This window comes from Bufo gargarizans, chromosome 5, assembly GCF_014858855.1.
Source record: "Bufo gargarizans isolate SCDJY-AF-19 chromosome 5, ASM1485885v1, whole genome shotgun sequence".
Taxonomy (NCBI): domain Eukaryota; kingdom Metazoa; phylum Chordata; class Amphibia; order Anura; family Bufonidae; genus Bufo; species Bufo gargarizans.
Window position 1 is genome coordinate 197,652,516 of NC_058084.1, and position 22,563 is coordinate 197,675,078.

General features: G+C 43.3%; 1 protein-coding gene across 2 annotated transcripts in view; it reads left to right on the forward strand.

Annotated features, from left to right (window-relative positions):
- Positions 1-22,563, forward strand: part of ITGA9 (integrin subunit alpha 9) — a 459,851-nt gene that overhangs the window by 35,161 nt on the left and 402,127 nt on the right. For both annotated transcript variants that reach the window (XM_044293305.1, XM_044293304.1), the window contains exons 2-3: positions 4,234-4,361; positions 6,339-6,445. In XM_044293305.1, coding sequence (XP_044149240.1) covers positions 4,234-4,361; positions 6,339-6,445 — 235 coding nt within the window. The remainder of the gene's footprint in view (positions 1-4,233; positions 4,362-6,338; positions 6,446-22,563) is intronic.

The following is a 22,563-nucleotide window of genomic DNA, read 5'->3' on the forward strand; positions in this document are numbered from 1 at the left end:
CTGAACGGAGCCTGACAGGGGGGTGATCAATGACAGGGGGGTGATCAATGACAGGGCGGTGATCAATGACAGGGGGGTGATCAGGGAGTTTATATGGGGTGATCATGGGTGATCAGGGGTTTATAAGGGGTTAATAAGTGACGGGGGGGGGGGGGGGGTGTAGTGTAGTGTAGTGTTTGGTGCGACTGTACTGACCTACCTGAGTCCTCTGGTGGTCGATCCTAACAAAAGGGACCACCAGAGGACCAGGTAGGAGGTATATTAGACGCTGTTATGAAAACAGCGTCTAATATACCTGTTAGGGGTTAAAAAATTCGGATCTCCAGCCTGCCAGCGAACGATCGCCGCTGGCATGCTGGAGATCCACTCGCTTACCTTCCGTTCCTGTGAGCGCGCGCGCCTGTGTGCGCGCGTTCACAGGAAATCTCGCGTCTCGCGAGATGACGCGTATATGCGTCCAGGAGGAGAAAAGCAACCACCTTCCGGACGCATCGGCGCGTTAGGCGGTCCGGAGGTGGTTAAAGTTGACACAATATGGCTCAATTTCAAACGGATCCGTCCCCCATTGACTTTCAATGTAAAGTCTGGACATATCCTCTGACTAACTTTTACATTTAGAATTTTTTCTGAAATATAATGGAGACGGATCCGTTCTGAACGGATCCCATCGTCTGCATTATAGGAGCGGATCCGTCTGTGGAGACACCAGACGGATCCACTCCCAACGCAAGTGTGACAGTAGAATAACAGGGTCCAGGGTTTGGAGGAACATCTCCAAATTTCCCTTAAGTCTTTAGAATTTCTTTCTTTCTTTAGAATTTCTGGATTTCTTTGAAGTCACTTTCTAGCGGGACAGGTATAACATTGCAGAACACTTAGGATTTAGAGATTTGACGTGGGAATTGTATCGAATGGTTTGTTCCAAGGCAGAAATGGTTAAGAATATCTAACCTAATTTATCTTTGGCGAGATATAATCTGGTAACAAACTGGTATTCTTCTAATCTTTTACAATGATCTTCTGCAGTACTCGAGTTTTCAGCATTTAATATCCAGTATGAGTTGAACCACAAGTCCATAAAGGAGTAATTCGATGTAAATGGTCTGCAGACGCTTTTAATATCATCAGACTCCATAAGCTATGTAATACTATTAAACTAAAGGTTCGAATCCGACCAAGGACAACTTCTGCATGGAGTTTGTATGTTCTCCGCATGCCCATTGTGAACAGTGTGATGCTAAAGACATCTGTAAAGTGCTGCGGAATATAGTAGTGCTACATAAGTGCATAAAATATACAAAGTAGCATCCCGACTGTCCCCAACATGCCGGATCCTTTGTTCCCACAAGAAGTAAGCCACTGCCCGCTGTTTATTTCCTTCGTTCCTTTGAAAGTCAGGAGAAATTGCTGTCAACCAAAGGAACATTCAGCTGAGAATTATTTCATAACCAGATTAACACCACCTCATTGCAGGAAAATTAATTATAAAGAACCATAAAAAGGGTTTTCCGAGACTTTAGAACAGATGACTTACCCTCTGGATAGGTCATCAGTATCTGATTGGTGGGGCTGATCAGATGTTTGAGAAGGTAGCGGTAATCACAGTAGTGCCAATGCCTTCTCACAGTTTTCCCTAGCCCAGTGACATCACGTTCATCCGCTATAAAATGTATGGCACTGTGCTTGGTGAGCACGGAGAAGGCGGCGACGCTCACAGGAGCACCAGTGTCTTCTGAAACATCTGATCAGCAGGGATCCCCTGTGTCAGACCCCCACCGATCAGAGGATAGGTCATCAGTTCTAAAGCCTTGGAGAATCCTTTTAAATAAAGGTACTGTAAATCTGGCATGTGATAATTCCGATTCTGACAGTCCAGCATGTAGAACAGTAGAGAGAATCACTTGTTGGGTTCTGCTGATAAAAAGTAATAGTTCCAGGTTTTTAGTAGCCTTTCATTGTGGGCTGCCTTTATTTGGCCTCTAGTAACAATTAAATGTGCTATACTTTTCTATAATCTCCAGTTATGTAGACTAGCTGATAAATTGTTAGTTCCAACATGAAGAGTTTAATGCAGTTTTATGTGCAAGATGCAGAATTATTAGTCTTTCCTTTATGGTTTGCCTTCTTTTTGTGCTAATACCTCTATATCTGCACCAAAAACTGTATGTACGACTTCTGCCTAAACAGTTTAGGGGATGTCCACACATGGCACGCCAGGTGCAGATGAGGTTGAAGACCTCTGCTGTAAAAAACGCCAGGGATGGGCAGTTTTTTCTGTTGGCTTTACTGCCCGGATTGTGTGCCAGTGTTAAAAGCCACGGGTAAATGTGTAGAATAAATTGACGCTGCGGATTGAAAACCTGTAGCACAAGTCAGTTTATGCTGCAGGTTTTCTCCGCAACAAGTGGTTGAGATTTCTTAAAATCTCATCCAATTTGCTGCTACCTTACAATGCTAACCACTGAGGCCACTAGTTGGGGATCATTTTCTCCCTGGAAAACCCCTTTAAACTAAACTATATAATCATATTGTTATTGCAGTTCATTAGTATACAACATCGTTTGGCTTCACATTAAAGGGAACCTGTCACCTGGATTTTGTGTATAGAGCTGAGGACATGGGTTGCTAGATGGCCGCTAGCACATCCGCAATACCCAGTCCCCATAGCTCTGTGTGCTTATATTGTGTAAAAAATACGATTTGATACATATTCAAATTAACCTTAGATGAGTCCTGTCCCTGAGATAAGTCCAGCGTGAAGGAGCCCAGCACCAGCCCACATCCTCAGAATCTCCTCCTTGCTCCCCGACGAGAGAAAGCTAGAGCGCCATAATCTAGCGATGCACGAGCTAGCGCATGCGCAGTTCGTTCCCTGAGGCTGATGCCAGCACATCAGGGACAGGACTCATCTCAGGTTAATTTGCATATGTATCAAATCGTTTTTTTTTTACAAAATAAAAGCACACAGAGCTATGGGGACTGGGTATTGCGGATGTGCCAGCGGCCATCTAGCAACCCATGTCCTCAGCTCTATACCCAAATTCCCGGTGACAGGTTTCCTTTAAATCCTCTTATGTATTAGCTCTATGGTTCCCTCATATTAAGGCCTCATGCACATGGCCATTGTGCGGCTGTTGCTTGCATTCGGGACCGCAATTTCAAGTGAATATGTCTGCATCCGTGCAGGCCGCAATAGGGCTACGGCCTCCCAACGGCCGTGTGCATGCGGCCTACAACACACTGGCATGGGTTCAGTGAATTCCCCCTGAACTGTGCCCGCACAACAAGACTTTTATATTCCCTCTGTGGATGCATATTACTATTAGAAAATAAAAACTAGTGTCCTATCTGACGGGAGAGGTATCCAGTACAGAGAGCAGAGCGGTTTTATTGCACGTCATGTATAATTATGTTCATACACATGCATGTTTCTCTTCCGTAAAGGCTAATACTACTGGAGAGTTATGCATCATCTCCATAGGGCCATATAAAATGACCAGCAATGTAGTATCTGTACAAATGTGCCCTATCAAGTAGAACATGTGCTCCAGACCAAGGAACGACAGACCTGTTTGGGACTGACTCCACCAGACTCACCACAGTCAAATATTCAGCAGAGTCCAAGACACCCCCAATATGAGGCTGTGAAGAGATCAAAGCTTTATTTCAGTGCACAGGCCCCCATCTAGTCACTTCTATGCTTCAGACAAGACTTCATGTTGATGTTTCACAAATGCAACAATTAAAGGGGTTGTCAGAGATCTTGATATTGATAACCTCTTTTTAGGATAGGTCATCAATATCAGATCGGTCCAACTCCTGGCACCCTCAGGTCTTTGAAGAGAACTCAGGGCTCCAGTGAGTGCTATGGCCTCTTCTTGGGCCAGTGATGTTTCATTCATCAGTCACGTGGACTAGGTGCTCCTCAGTCACATTCCAGTAAATGGGTCTGAGCTGTAATACCAACCACCACCACTATACAATGTACGGTGCTGCACTCGCTAAGCTGCAAGGAGGCTGCGGTGCTCACCGAATAGCCTTGGCCTCCTCAAACAGCTGATCGGCGAAGTTCTCGGGTGTTGGATCCCCACCGATCTGATATTGATGACCTATCCTGATGATAAGTCATTGATATCAGAATCTCGGAAAACCCCTTTAAGTAATGAAAGAAATTAGATGTTTATATTTCTTTTAACCAAAAATTTTTATTTATTTTTTTGCTTTCCTTTTTAGGATACTTGTTGGAGCCCCAAAAGCAGATTCTAAATTTAGTTCATTGTTAAAAGCTCCTGGTGCAGTTTTTAAATGTAGAGTTCACAGCAATCCAGACAAGACGTGTACAGAGCTGAATCTGGGAAGAGGTGAGTTACATGAAACAACTTATTTTCATGTTGTCGGAGTGATTGTAGATTTTACATTTTCTTTTGAATGGATTCTGAATATAAAGGGGTTGTCCCATCTGGAACCTTCTCCTTAGATCGAAAGCCACCCCAAGAATCACTTGACTAGCCCTGCAGGGGACCTTCAGCTATGATGTTCATCTGTCCTAACATGACACATTAAAAGGGGTTTTCAAATGGGACAATCATGTTAAATGGATGGATAGATGGAAGTATACAGTAAATTGGTATTTCGGAAATAGACATGTACAGTCATATACACAAACGTAAGGGCACCATGTAAAGTATTTTATTTGGATACATTGATATTTGTTTGTTCTTTCTATAATATATGTTAGCAGTAATGCAGCGAACAAACACATTCCTCATTCAGATCTATGGAAAAGATTTGCAACTATTCTCCACACATGAAGAGATCTCATTGAATTTAATCTAAACTATCATATTCATCATGGATACTGCAAAATCAGAACCCGTGAACACAGCCTGTGCTTTGAATGGCACATGGTTCCATTTGTAAATGTCAAGGTTTTTAAAGGGAGTCTGTCAGATGATTTATTCCTACCAGACGGCTCCCAGCACTTGGTAGGGCCCAGTCTCACACCAGATGCCTCCCACACTTGGTTGGGCCCAGCCTCACACCAGACACCTCCCAGCACTTGGTTGGGCCCAGCCTCACACCAGACTCCTCCCAGCACTTGGTTGGGCCCAGTCTCACACCAAACGCCTCCCAGCACTTGGTTCGGCCCAGCCTCACACCAGACGCCTCCCAGAACTTGGTTGGGCCCAGTCTCACACCAACGCCTCCCAGCACTTGGTTGGCCCAGTCTCACACCAGACGCATCCCAGCACTTGGTTGTGCCCAGTCTCACCAGACGCCTCCCAGCACTAGGGCCAGCCTCACACCACACGCCTCCCAGCACTTGGTAGGGCCCAGTCTCACACCAGACGCCTCCCAGCACTTGGTTGGGCCCAGTCTCACACCAGACGCCTCCCAGTACTTGGTTGGGCCCAGTCTCACACCAGACGCCTCCCAGCACTTGATAGGGCCCAGTCTCACACCAGACGCCTCCCAGCACTTGGTTGGGCCCAGTCTCACACCAGACGCCTCCCAGCACTTGGTTTGGCCCAGTCTCACACCAGACGCCTCCCAGCACTTGGTTGGGCCCAGCCTCACACCAGACGCCTCCCAGCACTTGGTTGGGCCCAGTCTCACACCAGACGCCTCCCAGCACTTGGTTGGGCCCAGCCTCACACCAGACACCTCCCAGCACTTGGTAGGGCCCAGTCTCACACCAGACGCCTCCAAGCACTTGGTTGGGCCCAGTCTCACACCAGACGCCTCCCAGCACTTGGTTGGGCCCAGTCTCACACCAGACGCCTCCCAGCACTTGGTTGGGCCCAGTCTCACACCAGACGCCTCCCAGCACTTGGTTGGGCCCAGTCTCACACCAGACGCCTCCCAGCACTTGGTAGGGCCCAGTGTCACCATCATTTTTATTGAAATCTTGCATATGCAACATTCATGCGTGCACTAGGCAGAAAACAAGCTGCACATATGCAGGATTTCAGTGAAGGCTACAATGACATTGGAAATACAACCACTGTCAATTTGGGGAGGCGATAGGCTTGAACTGAAATTGAGACCCGGAGCACTTGAGGGGAATAGAACCGGCCTCATGGCACTTCCAACTTAATTTGCCTAATGAATAAAAGTAGAATTTGTCGCGAATGCTGTGAATGGCAAAAAATGTCCATATCCATGGTGCTAAATTCCCAGCCAAGCACTAGGAGGTCTTAACATGAGGGGAGGACACTTGAAGTTACTCCTAAAAGCAAATCCTTAACACAGATGTCGTCTTTGAAGATTATTTGGTTTTAGGGACCATGCTGTACCTTCTAGAGAGTGGATTCATCTCTCTCGCCTTCTCCTTTCAGGAAACACTCGAGGGATTTACTGTGGAAAGACATGTAAAGAGGACAGAGATGAAGAGTGGATGGGAGTTACACTGGCAAGACAATCAAAGCCTGATGGCAGTGTTCTGGTAAATTCTCTCTCTCTCTCTCTCTCTCTCTATATCTATATATATGACTATACATTGCAGTCTATGTGGTGTTGTTCATACTTCATGCCTTACTTCTTGTACTGAAGTAAATGATCATGGCATCTTGCATAGTGGGGGCAGCATGATGATGCTACACAGTGAGGTGCCACAGAGGTCAGGAGCACCATATTATAACTCTGCCTAGGGCCATGTGTTTTGTTCAGCCTGACCAGACCAGATCTTCAGTTACCTACATTTCACATGATAAAAAATAATCATGTCCGCATTTTCTTCAGGAAATGGAATGCGATTTGGTGAATGGCCTCTTTGTTACTGAATAGGAATATTGTGGCCCTTTTGGGTCATTGCAAAGTACAGGCAGAAAAAGGTCTCAAGATGAACTATTTTGTTAGATGGTAATTATAGGTCATCGAAGAAGAAAACTCCGGGTTAATAATTCATCTTTAAAGTACACCTCGTATTTTAGCTCTCTTGTAAAATCATAGAACTATTTCAACATTAATAAGGGGTCTGTGGGTGATTGCTAGAAGGAAGCCCCCCTCTTCCCCAATACCATGCCTGTTTGGCTCTTAGCTTAGTACTGGATCTTTGAGTTAATGTTGATGGTGCAGTAGGGATGCATGGGACTGTAATGTTAATGTGCTGTTTATAGATGCAAATCTACCTTTCTAAGATATATTCAACTTTACTTCCATTTGGGTTAGAAACAGGAGGCTCTGCAACTTCTCTTCACCCAGCAGCTGTCATTCGATATTGTCTGGTGCAATTTCATCAGCATCTGCTATCAATCCACTTCCTGTGGAGGCTGCTAGATCCTTTGTTTTTCTCCTTCCTTTCCCAGATAAGACATGCAAGAATTTTCTTACAGCTACAGTATGATTTTGTGAGTTTGGGTCAGTTAAACTCTGTCAGGCTGTGATACATGCCAGTAATATGGACATTGAGATGTCCAGAGTAGGCTCATGTAAATAGCCTGTTAGTTTTATGTGTACTAATATAGCAAAGTCTTTTATCCTCGTAAAGGGGTGATCCCTTGATTAATGTAAAAAATTAAATTCAGACATCATATAGTAAATGATAACCACTTTCTTACAAAGTTTGATCCAGAGATCTTCCCATTCATTGCTACAGCTGGTGGCAGTTAAAGGATGGAGCTGAGCATGTGCGACCACCCCAGCAAGATGGACAGACAAATAAGCAAAAGAGCAAACAGCAAGTGGCGCTATACAGATACATTTTATTGAATAACTCAGTGGCTACAATATATGTTTAATTAATTACATGCAGTTACAAAAAACATTTCAGATCCAGGTGCTGAATTTATACATTTTTGAATATTTTTCATGGGAAAACCCCTTTAAATAACATTTTCAGATTAGTACTGCAGTTCAGATATTGAGGATGTTTTTCCACAATGAACGGACAAAGAGATTTTGAAAATAGATTTATACCATGGCATGCGGTGTGGTGCATTTAATAATTTTTCACATTTAGCATGTTTGAGAAGCTCCTGACGTACACGTTAAGCATGCCGAGAGTTCCCCATGCACCTGATGTATGTCAAATGAGTGTCCTTTTGGCATACGCTAGGCTGATATGTGCTGCATGGCAAAGGATACTCTACTAGCATTCCTTAGCATACATTCTTAAATGGTAGTCAATGAGCAACGTTTGCCACTGTATACCTGTATTCCACAAAGTAACATAGTTTAAAAGGCTGAAAAAAGACATCTTTCCATCCAGTTCAGCCTGTAATCCTGCAAGGTATTGTTCGGAGAATATGGTACTCTCATCGAAAGTTGAACGTGATTTATGAAAATGTCTCGATAACACTATGAATGTCCAATGGGATCGTATGTACCTACTACTTTATCCTCTGATGGGGTCTTTTTCTATTTCTGTATATTGAAAAATTGTTAATAAAAACTATCTGATAAAAAAAAGAGAATATGGTACTCTCAAAGTATACCTCCAATGTAGCCATAAAAACAGATGTGTGAGAGTTTGCTTTTTTACAGCAAAAATACTGCTGCAGATCACCCTATTCTTGTTGTAAAAAATACTGGAAAACCAGGAAGCAGACTGTTAGGCCTCTTTCACATGGGCATCGCGTGTGAGGGCCAAATAAGATGGGTGCGTCGCTTTAAATTGTGTTTGCCAGTTGGATATTTAAAGAGCCTCTGTCAGCATGATCAACCCTATTAAGCCTGGTAGGGTTGATCATGCTGATTAAAGTGGTACCTTATTTATCTTTGTAGGTTGCAGCGCTGTGGAGATATGAGGATTTTTATCTTTATGCAAATCAGGCAGTTAGAGCACCAAGGGTGAGGCAGTAGCACTTTGAGCACTGCTACAGCTATGCCCCTAGTGCTCATTTCATTCCCCCCTGCCTTTTGATTGACGGTGACTTCAGTCCACCCAGAATTGCTGTAGCCTGTCCCTTGGTGTTCCAATTGCCTGATTTGCATAAAGATAAAAATCCTCATATTCTCACAATGCTACAACCTACCTGGCAATATTCTTGGTTTTACAGGGTTGATTATGCTGACAGAGGCTCATTAACACAATAAATTGTGTAGACATGTTTTATGTTGCTAGTCTCTTCAGTTGCTGTTTTGCAACGGCAAGGAATATTTTTTACTTGCTCAACCTCAATACCTTTTACTATAATTAGGGATCTGTACTCGCAGTGGGGTCAGCAATGACAGATTTTCAGAGACATCGGGTTTCGAAGTTCAAACTGTGCTTTATTTGATCACTTCAGCATAACAGATTAACATCTACGGTAAATTATAGCGTCACTTGGTGAGGTGAAGTTATAACCACAGCATAACATAACATCAAGCAAAAATAAATGCCTGTCTGGACTCTATCTAACACACAGGTGATTCCTGTCTCACCTATCGAGTCTTGTTCACACCAGGGGGGATCAGGCTTCACTCAGCCTCACAGTCAGCCAGTCTCCAGGGTCTGACCACACAGTTCAGCTCTCCATGCTTCATTCCCCTCTTTTGGTCTAACAGCCCTCCTGGCTGTGACCACACAAAGCCTCTCAGGCTTCCATCTCCCCCACACTGAGATCCTGAGGCCTGCATTATTCACCAGTGATGATCCCAGCAGGCCTCACCTGAGATCATATCGGGCTAGCGGAAAAACCTTTGATGAAAAGGTGTGGACTGGGAAATCCCTGAGTCAATCCTTTCTTCCAGTCCAAAGACATCCAGCCCTTACAAACTTAAACAAAGAGCTCCAGTAGATTATGCTCTGCTGAAGCAAATGTATCTTTCTGGATTTTAGCTACCTCACCCAGCTGAGGAACCGTGGTGAGATATACACTCCCTCCACTACTTTACCATACATATCATCACACTATTTTAGCAGAGTACTTTTTTTGGGTATCATCACTCAGCTTAAAAGTGTTCCATACAAAAAGGAATTATCTGTAAAGTATTCTAAATATTTGACTAATACACAGAACTTGTTTGTAGCGATAGACTAACAGTTATAAGACTAGGTCACCAAGGCCCATGTATGAAGTGCCTTCAGAATGTGAGAGATTTGCTAATGTCACATTGAATTCTACAATACTTACAAATTATTATTTTATTACTTCCCAGATGACACCGTTACTTAACAATGAAGGTTAAGGGTACTTTCACACTTGCGGCAGGACGGATCCGGCAGGCTGTTCACCCTGTCGGATTCGTCCTTCCGCTGTTTCGCCGTGCTGCCGGACCGCCGCTCCGTCCCCATTGACTATAATGGGCGCCGGACTAAAAGTCCTGCATATCCGACTTTTTAGTCCGGCGGCCTCTGACCGCGAACTGCCGTACTGCGCCGGAGGCTAACTGCCGTTCTGTGCCAGAGCGCCGCCCCGTCCCAATTATAGTCAATGGGGACAGAGCGGCGGTCCGGCGGCACGGCGAAACAGCGGAAGGACGGATCCGACAGGGTGAACAGCCTGCCGGATCCGTCCTGCCGCAAGTGTGAAAGTAGCCTAAGGAGCCCTTCTTCTTCCCCTTCCTATCACTTCCTAGGTACTTTTAACCCTCCCCAACAAAAAAAAAGCTTTTCTGTCCTCTCTTCAAATACATATATACGAGATATTACTGTGAAATCAGTTGCCAGGTGCAATAATATGATTAGATAAGGGACAGAATGGTGTAAAAAATAAAGAGCATTACCCACCTTACCTCTATTCCAACACTTACTGGGTCCGTGCCGGTCTCAACTGCCTGGTCCCGCCTTGACACGTAGGAGTATGCAGGAGAATCTCACTCAGCCAACTGGGTTAGGCAGGTCATGCTGTGAACTGTGATTGACTGCTATTCCCTGTGTGTTGAGCCTGGGCCAGGAAGTGGACACCAGTGAGAACCTGTTAAGCGACAGAACAGCATCTACAAGGGTTCAGTAATGTGAGTAATGCTTCTTTTATTTTGTACACCATTCTTCCTATTATCTAAAAAATATATTCTGGGGGTCATTTATCAAACTGGTGTAAAGTAGAACTGGCTTAGTTGCCCATAGCAACCTCTTTTCTTTTTCCACAGGAGCTGTCCAAAATGAAAGGTTGAATCAGATTGGTTGCTATGGGCAACAAAGCCAGTTCTACTTTACACCAGTTTGATAAATGACCCCGTCTGTCTGTCAGACAGCCCCTTTAAGGGCAGCCACACACAAATTTAGTATTATATGGCATCCATCTATCCATTAGGATTCTGCTGTGGTTAAGGCTCCATGCATATGACCATATTTTCGGTCTGCATCTTATCCGCAATTTTTGCAGATCGGATGTGGACCCATTTGTCTCAAAAGATACGGACAGCACACCATGAACGGTTGGCATCCGTTTGTTCGTTCCGTTGGCCTTCTAAAAAGATAGAGCATGTCTTATTCTTGTCAGTTTTGTGGACAAGAATAGGACATTTCTACAAGGTTATAAAGAAAGGTGACACATGCACATGGCCGGGATCCTTGTTTTGCGGAACAGTGATTTGAGAACCACAAAATGGATACGGTCGTGTGCATAGGGCCTTATGAAAAGATAAGCTTCTCTTGAATGTCATTATCCCCTAATCATAACTATTAACTTTTTTTTGTAAAAAGATAGCCATTATTTGAGGAACAGGTACACTACCATGTTTCACAGATTAATTATCCTACTAAAACTTAGCTTTTATAATATTCAATTAAAAATAGGTCCCACATATGCAATATTAATGGACTGCGTATGATACATCAGGCTGTAATAAACTGTATATACAGATATGTATGCGAGGTACTATATATTGGATGAGGATACAGTTGGATTACTTCTTATGTTTGTCACTCACGGTTTGTTGCATAAGAAATAGGCGGTCCTTCTTTCCGGGTATCCAGGCGTATGGATGGCTCTGTGCGGTCCCCAGAGATGGCTTGGTGTGCTGGAGGGTAACGTCAATGGTTGTTTTAGTACCTTGCACTCTGGGTCCTGGGACATTGAGACAGGAGGAGTATCCCTACGCAGCTAGTGTAGCCCTGCCTGAAAGTTGAGAGGTCTCCCGCCTAATTGCGGGAGAATCACCCCAGAAGGAGCGACCCCACTTATCAGTGGCTATCCCTATTTATCTCACCCTATAAAAGAGTCCTCCAAATATCAGCAGCCAGATGTCGTTTTTTTCTTTTTAAATTCCTGACGCATTTCCTCTGACAGTGGATACTGTCAGATTCATCAGGGGGTGTATAATCTAATAAGGTAACGGCTAAATAACCGTCAGGCACAATCGTTTTTTAAGATAAACCCACTGGATAGATGCAGTCCAGGACAGGTGTCCAGGACTGTCCCCTTAAATACCCTAGATATTAGGCTTAATTAGATCGCGGTGAGTATCTTACCGCATGTTGTGGCGTGCGTTCCAAATCGAGTGTCCGGAAGCGGAACTACTTAAGGTGCGCATGCGCAGTGGCCCAGGGAGGTCCGCTGTGGAACGCATTTAGAGGCTCTACATGCGTTCCACAGCGGACCTCCCGGGCCACTGCGCATGCGCACCTTAAGAAGTTCCGCTTCCGGACGCTTTTTTTTAAAATCCAGTATCTGAAATTTGTGCCTCTTTGGGCTACTTTCACACTAGCGGCAGGACGGATCCGATAGCTGTTCACCCTGTCGGATCCGTCCTGCTGCTATATCACCATGCCGCCGGACTGTCCCCATTGACTATAGTCAATGGGGACGGAGCGGCGGCACGGCAAAATAGCGGCAGGACACGTCCGACAGGGTGAACAGCCTGTTGGATCCGTCCTGCCGCTAGTGTGAAAGTACCCTTAGTGTCCCACTTCTAACATAGCCTAAATTCATGTTACACCCTCATATATTTTCTGACACTAAACACCTGGTACATTTTCAAAATGCCACCCAACACTTTACTCAGGAGTGGCTGCATGTTGTGACTAAAAGGAGGACATGTGCAATGCTGTAGATGTTAAACGGCTCCTTAAAATAAAAGGTGGACAAGTTGTGTGAAGTTATTCCCTATCCAGAGGATAGGGGATAACTATTAGATCAGTGGGGTCCTACTGCTGAAAACCCCATCAATCACGAAAATGGGGACCACCTATCCCCAGAATGGATGGAGCGCCTGTTCGGGAATGCGCATTGCCACTACAATTCATTTCTAGAAGTTTCAGGGATAGCTGAGCGATATAAGGAAAAAATAATGGAAAACAACACAATAGATGCAAACATTATATATGGACTAAGCCGTCACTCTAATATGATCAAATCTGAGACTCTCTGACAATATATTTTGATAAAAACACATTTGTGCCTGCCTACCCGCGCCAAGGTGGTCTCAGACAGGCAAATCCTTCGCTAAACCTACCTATGCCGTTATATACAAGAGAGCAGACCCTGCACATATAGTGTGCTGCTCCTAGTCACCTCTGTGTGCACCAAGCAACCAATGAGAGGAGGAGCATACACAGCTATATGTACCATCTAATTAAGGTCACCTGGGGGATAGGTGGGGCAAAAGTGCACAAGATTGCTACTCCCCAGATAATAGGAGCACATTCACACTTGAAGGTGCCACTCTTTCAAGCACATAAATTTATCAAAAATCACAGAAAAAGATAGCTGAGCGATATACTTGGAGTGGCAACACACATGCCTCATTAGCCACTGTTCATTTCGGGTGGCATAATGTGGTAGGGGGTCACCATTATTATAATTGATTTAGTTAGGAACTTGTCCCCATGAAAATGCAGTTCCATCTGCAGGCAGCATATAACAGAGCAGGGGGAGCTGAGCAGATTGATATATAGTTTTGCAGAAAAATATTCAATGAAACTTGTAATTTACTCATTTAAATATCTTGTATTTCTATATTAGGAGTCATTTGGGATGGTCATACTACTGACAGCTATCTCTGTATACACAGTCATAGAAGGACGACTTTCAATCACTCATAGGACTGCCCACACGACTCCTTAGTCCAGAAAGAGCTGAGAATTAAATGAATAAATTACAAGAGTAACTTTTTTATATTTAGAATTTTCATATGCTAGTCCTGAACTCGTGTATATTAACCCTCATACTGTGGTATATACACTGCCTGTCCCAAAAAAAAGTTGCCAACCAAAAAAATAAAAAGGTCACACACTCTAATATTTCGTTGGACCGCCTTTAGCTTTGATTACGGCACACATTCGCTGTGGCATTGTTTCGATCAGCTTCTGCAATGTCACAAGATATATTTCCATCCAGTGTTGCATTAATTTTTCACCAAGATCTTGCATTGATGATGGTAGAGTGACTGCTGCGCAAAGCCTTCTCCAGCACATCCCAAAGATTCTCAATGGGGTTAAGGTCTGGACTCTGTGGTGGCCAATCCATGTGTGAAAATGATGTCTCATGCTCCTGAACCATCCTTTCACAATTTGAGCCCGATGAATCCTGGCATTGTCATCTTGGAATATGCCCGTGCCATCAGGGAAGAAAAAATCCATTGATGGGATAACCTGATCATTCAGTATGTTCAGGTAGTCAGCTGACCTCATTCTTGGAGCACATACTGTTGCTGAACCTAGACCTGACCAACTGCAGCAACCCCAGATCATAGCACTGCCCCCACAGGCTTGTACAGTAGGCACTAGGCATGATGGGTGCATCACTTCATCTGCCTCTCTTCTTACCCCGATGCGCCCATCACTCTGGAACAGGGTAAATCTTGACTCAGACCACATGACCTTCTTCCATTGCGCCAATCTTTATGCTCCCTAGCAAATTAAAGCCTTTTTTTCTGGTTTGCCTCACTGATTAGTGGTTTTCTCACGGCTACACAGCTGTTTAGTCCCAATTCACTGAGTTCCCTTTGCATTGTGCACGTGGAAATGCTCTTACTTTCACTATTAAACATAGCCCTGAGTTCTACAGTTATTTTTATTCGATTTGATTTCACCAAACGTTTAAGTGATCGCCGATCATGATCATTCAGGATTTTTTTGGGACAGGCAGTGTACTTACCGTATGTTACTGCTGGTGGTAGTTGGTTGAGACTTAGGCAATAAAGTCTGGAACTAGTGCAGACACTGTCATGGGGATGTCACAGGCCTTAAGTAATTCAGAATGTCCCTGCATGTATATTTTATATACTGTATATCTTGATAATTCAGTTCAGATTTACTAAATTACGTGTAAATACAATAATTCAGTTGTACCCTATTTGGTTCAGTAAGGAGAAGACACTCCATGTCCCTCTTTATATTAGACAGTCCTGGGCGCTGACATTCCTGGGCACTCGCCTCTGTCCATGTATGTAAAGTAAACAATGATTTCAGCAGAAGAGGTCAACTGGTCCAGATGGGGTTGACCTTTTAAGTAATTGTGATCACATGAAGAGTAAGATGTCATCCATATGTAACCCTTCTTAAGGTCACTGACAACCATTCCTATCCTCCCAGGATTTGCTGCACTTTTCCTTGAAGTCTGGTTAAGTCTGGACCTTCTTGGCCCCTGTAATGAGAACAGACTACGATATAAAATGTAACACATACCATCTCACATAATTCAGGATGTTATTGTACAATTAGATGAAATGTTCAAGAGCAACTGACAAGAAAGCAGAGCTGCATGCTAATGTGTGGCTGGAATGACGTGTGTGTCATGAATGTTCACCTTTTCTCAATGCAACAATTTGCCATGTGTTGTATGTGACCATCTTTCCTGGTCTGTTCTTAAAGGGATTGTGCCAAGTTTAAAAGTTGTTCCCTATCCACGGGATGCGGGATGATTATCTGAGTGCTTGGGGTCCCACCACTGAGGCCTACCAATCCTGATAACAGCATTCAGTACTAATTGACAGTACCATAGAGAATAAATGGAGCAGCATCTTTTATACTTGAACTACCACTCCAGACAGGGGAACGGGATCCCTGTACTTGGGATAGGTGTGGGTCCCACTGATCACTTAGGCCTCTTTCACACGGGCGTCAGTTTTTTTACCCGGATAAGAGGCGGGTGCGTTGCGGGAAAATGTGCGATTTTTCCGCGCAAGTGCAAAACATTGTCATGTGTTGCACTCGCGTGAGAAAAATCGCGCATGTTTGGTACCCAAACCCGAACTTCTTCACAGAAGTTCGGGCTTGGGATTGATGTTCTGAAGATTGTATTATTTTCCCTTATAACATGGTTATAAGGGAAAATAATAGCATTCTGAATACAGAATGCATAGTAAAACAGCGCTAGAGGGGTTAAAAAAAATAAAAAAAAATTTAACTCACCTTAGTCCACTTGATCGCGAAGCCGGCATCTCCTTGTGTCTCCTCTGCTGATGAACAGGACCTGGGGTGAGCTGCTGCATTAAATAGAGGTTAAGGACCTTTGATGACGTCACTCCGGTCATCACATGGTACGTCACATGATCTTTTACCATGATGATTCACCATGGTAAAAGACCATGTGATGACCGGAGTGACGTCATCAAAGGTCCTTAACCTCTATTTAATGCAGCAGCTCACCCCAGGTCCTGTTTATCAGCAGAGGAGACACAAGGAGATGCCGGCTTCACGATCAAGTGGACTAAGGTGAGTTAAATTTTTTTTTTTTTATTTTTTTTTTTTATTTTTTTTTTATCCCCTCTAGCGCTGTTTTACTATGCATTCTGTATTCAGAATGCTATTATTTTCCCTTATAACCATGTTATAAGGGAAAATAATAATGATCGGGTCTCCATCCCGATCGTCTGCTAGCAACCGTGCGTGAAAATCGCATCGCATCCGCACTTGCTTGCGGATGCTATGCGATTTTCACGCTTCCCATTCACTTCTATAGGGCTTGCGTCGCGTGAAAATCAGACAATATAGAGCATGCTGCGATTTTCACTCAACGCATAAGTGATGCGTCAAAATCACCGCTCATGTGCACAGCCCCATAGAAATGAATGAGTCAGGATTCAGTGCGGGTGCAATGCGTTCACCGCACGCATCGCACGGAAAACTCGCCCCTTTTGAAAAAGGCCTTAGTCTTCCTCTAGCCAGTGAAAAGGGAATGCCAATACCCCTTTCTATGGCAGTCATTAAGAAGCCTTAGGCCTCGTTCACACTTCAGTGTTTGGTCAGTGATTTCCATCAGTGATTTGTGAGCCAAAACCAGGTGCAACTCTAAACACAGAACATGAGCAGATCTTTCCCTTCTATCTCATGTCTGTGGAGGCTCCACTTCTGGTTTTGGCTCACAAATCACTGATGGAAATCACTGACCAAACACTGAAGTGTGAACGAGGCCTTAGGCTATTTTCACATCTGTGCTTTCCCTCGCTGCTATTGAGATCCGTCATAGGATCTCAATAGCGGGGGAGAACGCTTCTGTTTTTTCCCCATTCATTGTCAATAGGGAAAAAACGGAACTGAAGGGAACAGAGTGCTCCCGAAAATGCATTCGTTCTGTTTGGTTGCGTTCCCATCGCTGACAGATCCGTTTTCTAGGACACAATAGAAAATGGATCCGTCCCCCATTGACTTTCAGTGGTGTTCATGACGGATCCGTCTTGGCTATTTTAAAAATAATACAACCGGATCCGTTCATAACAGATGCAGACGGTTGTATTATCATGACGGAAGCTGTCTTGATGATCCATGTGAAAGTAGGTGTGAAAGTAGCCATATTCAACAATGTGGCACACTGCCTCTATTGGTCCTGGTGATCACATGACCCTGTTAGCTCTAAATCAAGGGTTCACAACCTGCTGCAGTGGCTTACCCACCATGGAGTCAGATGACTGCTATGGTGGGGGAGTGAGGCCTGGGGCTAAACTCCCTCTTCTGATCCTGACAAACCACAGTATTTTCCTGCAGTCACCACTAGGGGGAGTGCATAGAATTAGATTTTTACATGTGTCATTCAGTTCAATTGTAACTGTAGAAATTCTTATAAAGTGAGCTCCCCCTAGCGGTGGTTGCAAGCAGCCAGGTTCATCCTGTCCTGAAATGGATGTAGGAGATTTAGAGCTGTATGGAGGAAATTTATCAATGTATGTATATCAGTCCTGTGGTGTAAATATAAAGAAATATGTTTTTTAGAAAGAGCAGTATATTTGTGAAGCACATATTGCGCTTTTTCCTAGCTTGGTGAAGTAGGTGAGAGGGAGTACATCTTTTTTATTATTAAAAACTTGCCATACAATTCTTTGGGGGGTGGGGGCTCATACTATGTTTTGGGGCCCTATGAGATCTATGTATGTTGTTGACCTGTGGTCTGAGAGGGTCATTCTGTGTAACCCTTAAGCCTGTATTTGACTGGCCTATTCTCGGCCAGTTCATAGTTAACTAGTGTTCGCAGGAACATTTGTTGGGGATGATCCTGCAGTCTAATACTGCAGCTAATTACCTGAACGATTTGCTCATTCATCTGGCAGTTGTTAAGTATGCTTAAAAATCATTGTTTGCCGGCTGCAGACTGTGCTGGCTAATCATGATCCACTGCCGGCAAACAACTAGGCAGCATGGGGATGAGTGATGGCACAACAATCGCTCCTCCCCATGTGGAGGAGATTGCAGCATGTAATAGCAGCAGTCTCCTCCGCTAACGAGCAAGCAATTGCTGGAAAGGACTGCTTCCTTCCCAACAATCAACTGCAGCATCCGGCTGTCTAATACATCCCTTAGCAATCTTTACACACCCATATTTGAGACTCCTGTCTCTGTAGTATCCCACTTACACTACTGTTCCCTGTTTGAACGTACATAGCTACATAATTATTACGGTTGGAAAAAAAATACGTCCATCAAGTTCAACCAAGGGATAGGTTGGGAATGTGAATTTTAGCAAAGGGGAGTGAGACCCAGACTTCTACACATTTCCATGAGCATTAATGTCATTTACTTCTAAGCCCTTTTTAAAACTGTCCACTGTTCCTGCTGTGACCACGTCCTGTGGAAGTCTATTCCACAGATTCACAGTTCTTACAGTAAAGAAGCTTTGACGCTTCTGGAGACTGAACTTTTTCTTCTCCAGTCAGAGGCTTTGGAGGCTGGTCTTTTTAGGGGATTTTACATTGAACAGCTTTTAACAGCTTTTTCATGTCCCCCCTTAGACATCTCTTCTCAAGACTAAATAAATATAATTCTTATAATCTTTGCTCATAACTAAGACCCCCATGCCCCTATCAGTTTAGCTGCTCTCCTGTACTTTTTCCAGCTCCATGGCATCCTTTCTATGGACGGGTGGCTAAAACTTGATGGACATATGTCTTTTTTCAGCTCTACTTTCTAACTGTATAGGAAGATAAGAGGTAGAGTAGTTCCCACAATCTACAGTGAAGATAGCTATGCTTATGCATGGCCCTTTACGTGAACTTCCTCTGGAGAAACAAACAGGGGACCACCATTTTCCTGATAACTGGAAGTCCTAGAAGTAGAACCCCCACCTCTCAGATATTAATGGCATATACTATTGATCTGTCTCAGATAAGAATACTGTACTTCTTTGCTTTATTGCACTCCTTGGGAATGGTACAATGAAAAGAAGTTACATAAATGGATAAGGCATGGTGTACCAGAGAAGTACAAGTGTCAATCCACTGCTTGTAGTCTCAGCATCAAGCTCAGTTTACATATGATGCAGATTACATGTAATATGTACACTGAACAAAAATATAAACACAACACTTTCGGTTTTGCTCCCATTTTGCATGAGCTGAACTCTGATCGGAGATCTGGAACATTTTCTACATACACAAAAGACCCATTACTCTCAAATATTGTTCACAAATCTGTCTATATCTGTGTTAGTGAGCACTTCTCCTTTGCCGAGATAATCCATCCCACCTCACAGGTGTGGCATATCAAGCAAAGGAGAAGTGCTCACTAACACAGATGTAGGCCCCATTCACACGTCCGCAATTTCATTTCGCATTTTGCAGAACGGAATTGCGGACCCATTCATTTCTATGGGGCTGCCCGGGTGCGGAATTGCAGACCCGAATTTCTGGGTCCGGAATTCCGTTTTCGAAAAAAATAGAACATGTCCTATTCTTGTCTGCAATTGCGGACAAGAATAGGCATATTCTATTAGTGCCGGCGATGTGCTGTCCGCAAAATGCGAAACACACATTGCCGGTGTCCGTATTTTGTGGTTCCGCAAAATACGCTACGGACATGTGAATGGACCAGTAGACAGATTTGTGAACAATATTTGAGAGTAATGGGTCGTTTGTGTATATAGCAAATGTTTCAGATCTTTGAGTTCAGCTCATGCAAAATGGGAGCAAAACCGAAAGTGTTGTTTTTATGTTTTTATTCAGTGTATATATAAATATAGTTAGTAGTTATTATATTAGTAGCAGTAGTAGGTTCTCCTCGAGTCTGAGGCACCTGTTGAAAAGATTAATTTTATATTAAATGCACTATACAAGGGGTCTGAGGAAGTGCCTGAATCACAAGATCATTGTTCAATTATTCCCTACTGAATGAAATAAACCTATGAGAATGACAATACCAGCAATATAGTGTAAGGTTACACAAACACCTACAGTATGTGTTTCTCAGACCAGGGAGCAGATGAGGACACCGCCTCTCTCTTAATTACAAGCTGGGTTTACTATTGGATTACTTGTAGTCTCTGCACAGTTACACATCTGTCTTCAGGAAGAAAGCCAGTCCCTAAGTGTCACAAATGGGTCATCAATGTCAATGATAACTGAAGTCCATTCAGTCTTTTCACCACGTTCTAGTTAACATACTGTACAACTGGAAAATTAGGGAAGTAGCTATACAGATGTAGCAGAGTCAAGTTTCTCAGTGGTGTGGGGCTGAGTTCACAATGACGTTATGATATCATGAAGTGTTGTCCATTGGACTCATATTTCTTGATAAACCTGCAAGTGCAGGATGATTTCCTTTATTGGTTTGACTTAGCTCACCTTTGGAGAATAGATGTATATCATAGGATTACATTTTAGAGAGACAACTAATGGATTTATTTGGAGGAAATATATATGTCATCATGAGAAATACATACTATAGTCACAGGCGAACGGCTCACCCAAACCTCAGGTAATGCTGCTGTGCACTGGTTATATCCTGCCACCCTTAGGAGAAAAGCGAAATATGGCACAATATGCCGAATCACCAGCTCTCTATGCGTAAAGTAATACAGGGGTCAATTATGAACTGTAAATGTTTTGCTTCTAAATAAACCATAAAATAAATAATTATATACCACAAAGGTAGATTAGAAGGACAAAGGTCAGTGCAAAAAACAATTCTGAAAATATCAACTAAATGTAGGTAATTAAAAATAAACTCTGCTTGGCCTTAGCCTCGTGAAATTCTATTTTACATACTAGCTGTTGATGAATCAGTAATCCATGCAGATTATTACATGTTGTATCAGTAACAACTGGGATGGACAATGTTGTCAGTATTTGCATGTGTAGCTGCACGCTCCTAATCTGGAGTATAGATTTTATCTTTCTCTTGATCCAAGAAATAGTTCACCCTTGATGAGGGTAAGTAGCGTAATGGTGCGGCCACTGGGTCACGTTTCTGAATGCAGTTTTGGCAGCCAGATTCAGTAGTGGATCATAAAAGGAGAGAAAGTATAAAGGACGGATATCCTCTTTTTTGAATTCACTCCTGGTTTTGGCTTCCAAATCTGCATGCAGAAACCTGACCATGTGGCCATACCCTAACTATTTGTAACTGCTGTTGTGTAACTAGTAACTTTTTAGCAACTTTTTTTGTCTCGTTAGTGCTAAGAAAAAATAAAATATTCAGTCACTGTAACATGTCGGATCACATAAAGTGTTAGCACCCTAAGGCTAGTGACTACAATGGGATCTGACGGGAATTGGGCTGTTCCCCTGCATAAATGCTGGGATTTGGCCACACAAAAATTAGTGCAGTCATTCTGGCTACCGTTAGGGGTTGTCATACTTCTTCGCCTACATAAGGCTGAAAAAATATAAGGGTTTATTCCCAGGTAATTTATTTATTCCAAGCCAATTGAGTAGAGCCCTACAAAACAACCACTATCACTTTCTGTATACCTAGTAGGTTATAGCATTTGTGGTTCTTTAAATAATAGCCCATTTATATCCCGACTTACTGACATAACTTTTTGGTAATCGTGCCACATATTAGTCAAAGTATATGCATAGAGTCCTAACTGAACTGGTTGGGTCTGGTCATTTATGAGACTCAAAGGAAGAAAAGTAGTTCTTTGCTTCAGGTGTAGACAACTAGCCATCTTATATCAGCTATCTGTAACTAAAATGTATATGTTAATCATTTTTTGGATGTAATTGGAATCACTTTCTGCTATAGTCCTTTACAGACATGCAGGCTATTTTTAGTAAGTTTACTTTCAAACAAATGAGTCTGAAGGAATGGCTTGTGCCAGAAGTCTAAAGGCTGGAGCTTCCATGAGGGCTTTGATGCATGGCATAACTGTATAGATTACATAAGAACAGAATATAATAGTTCTCAATGACACGTATCTGTGTACAAGCAGTACCTACCAGGGGGTTAATGTATTTCTGCCGTATAACCTGACATATACATTGTTCCTTTTCCTTTTATGGCTTGACCCTTCTGTTGCTCTACTTGTACAATATTATCTTTGT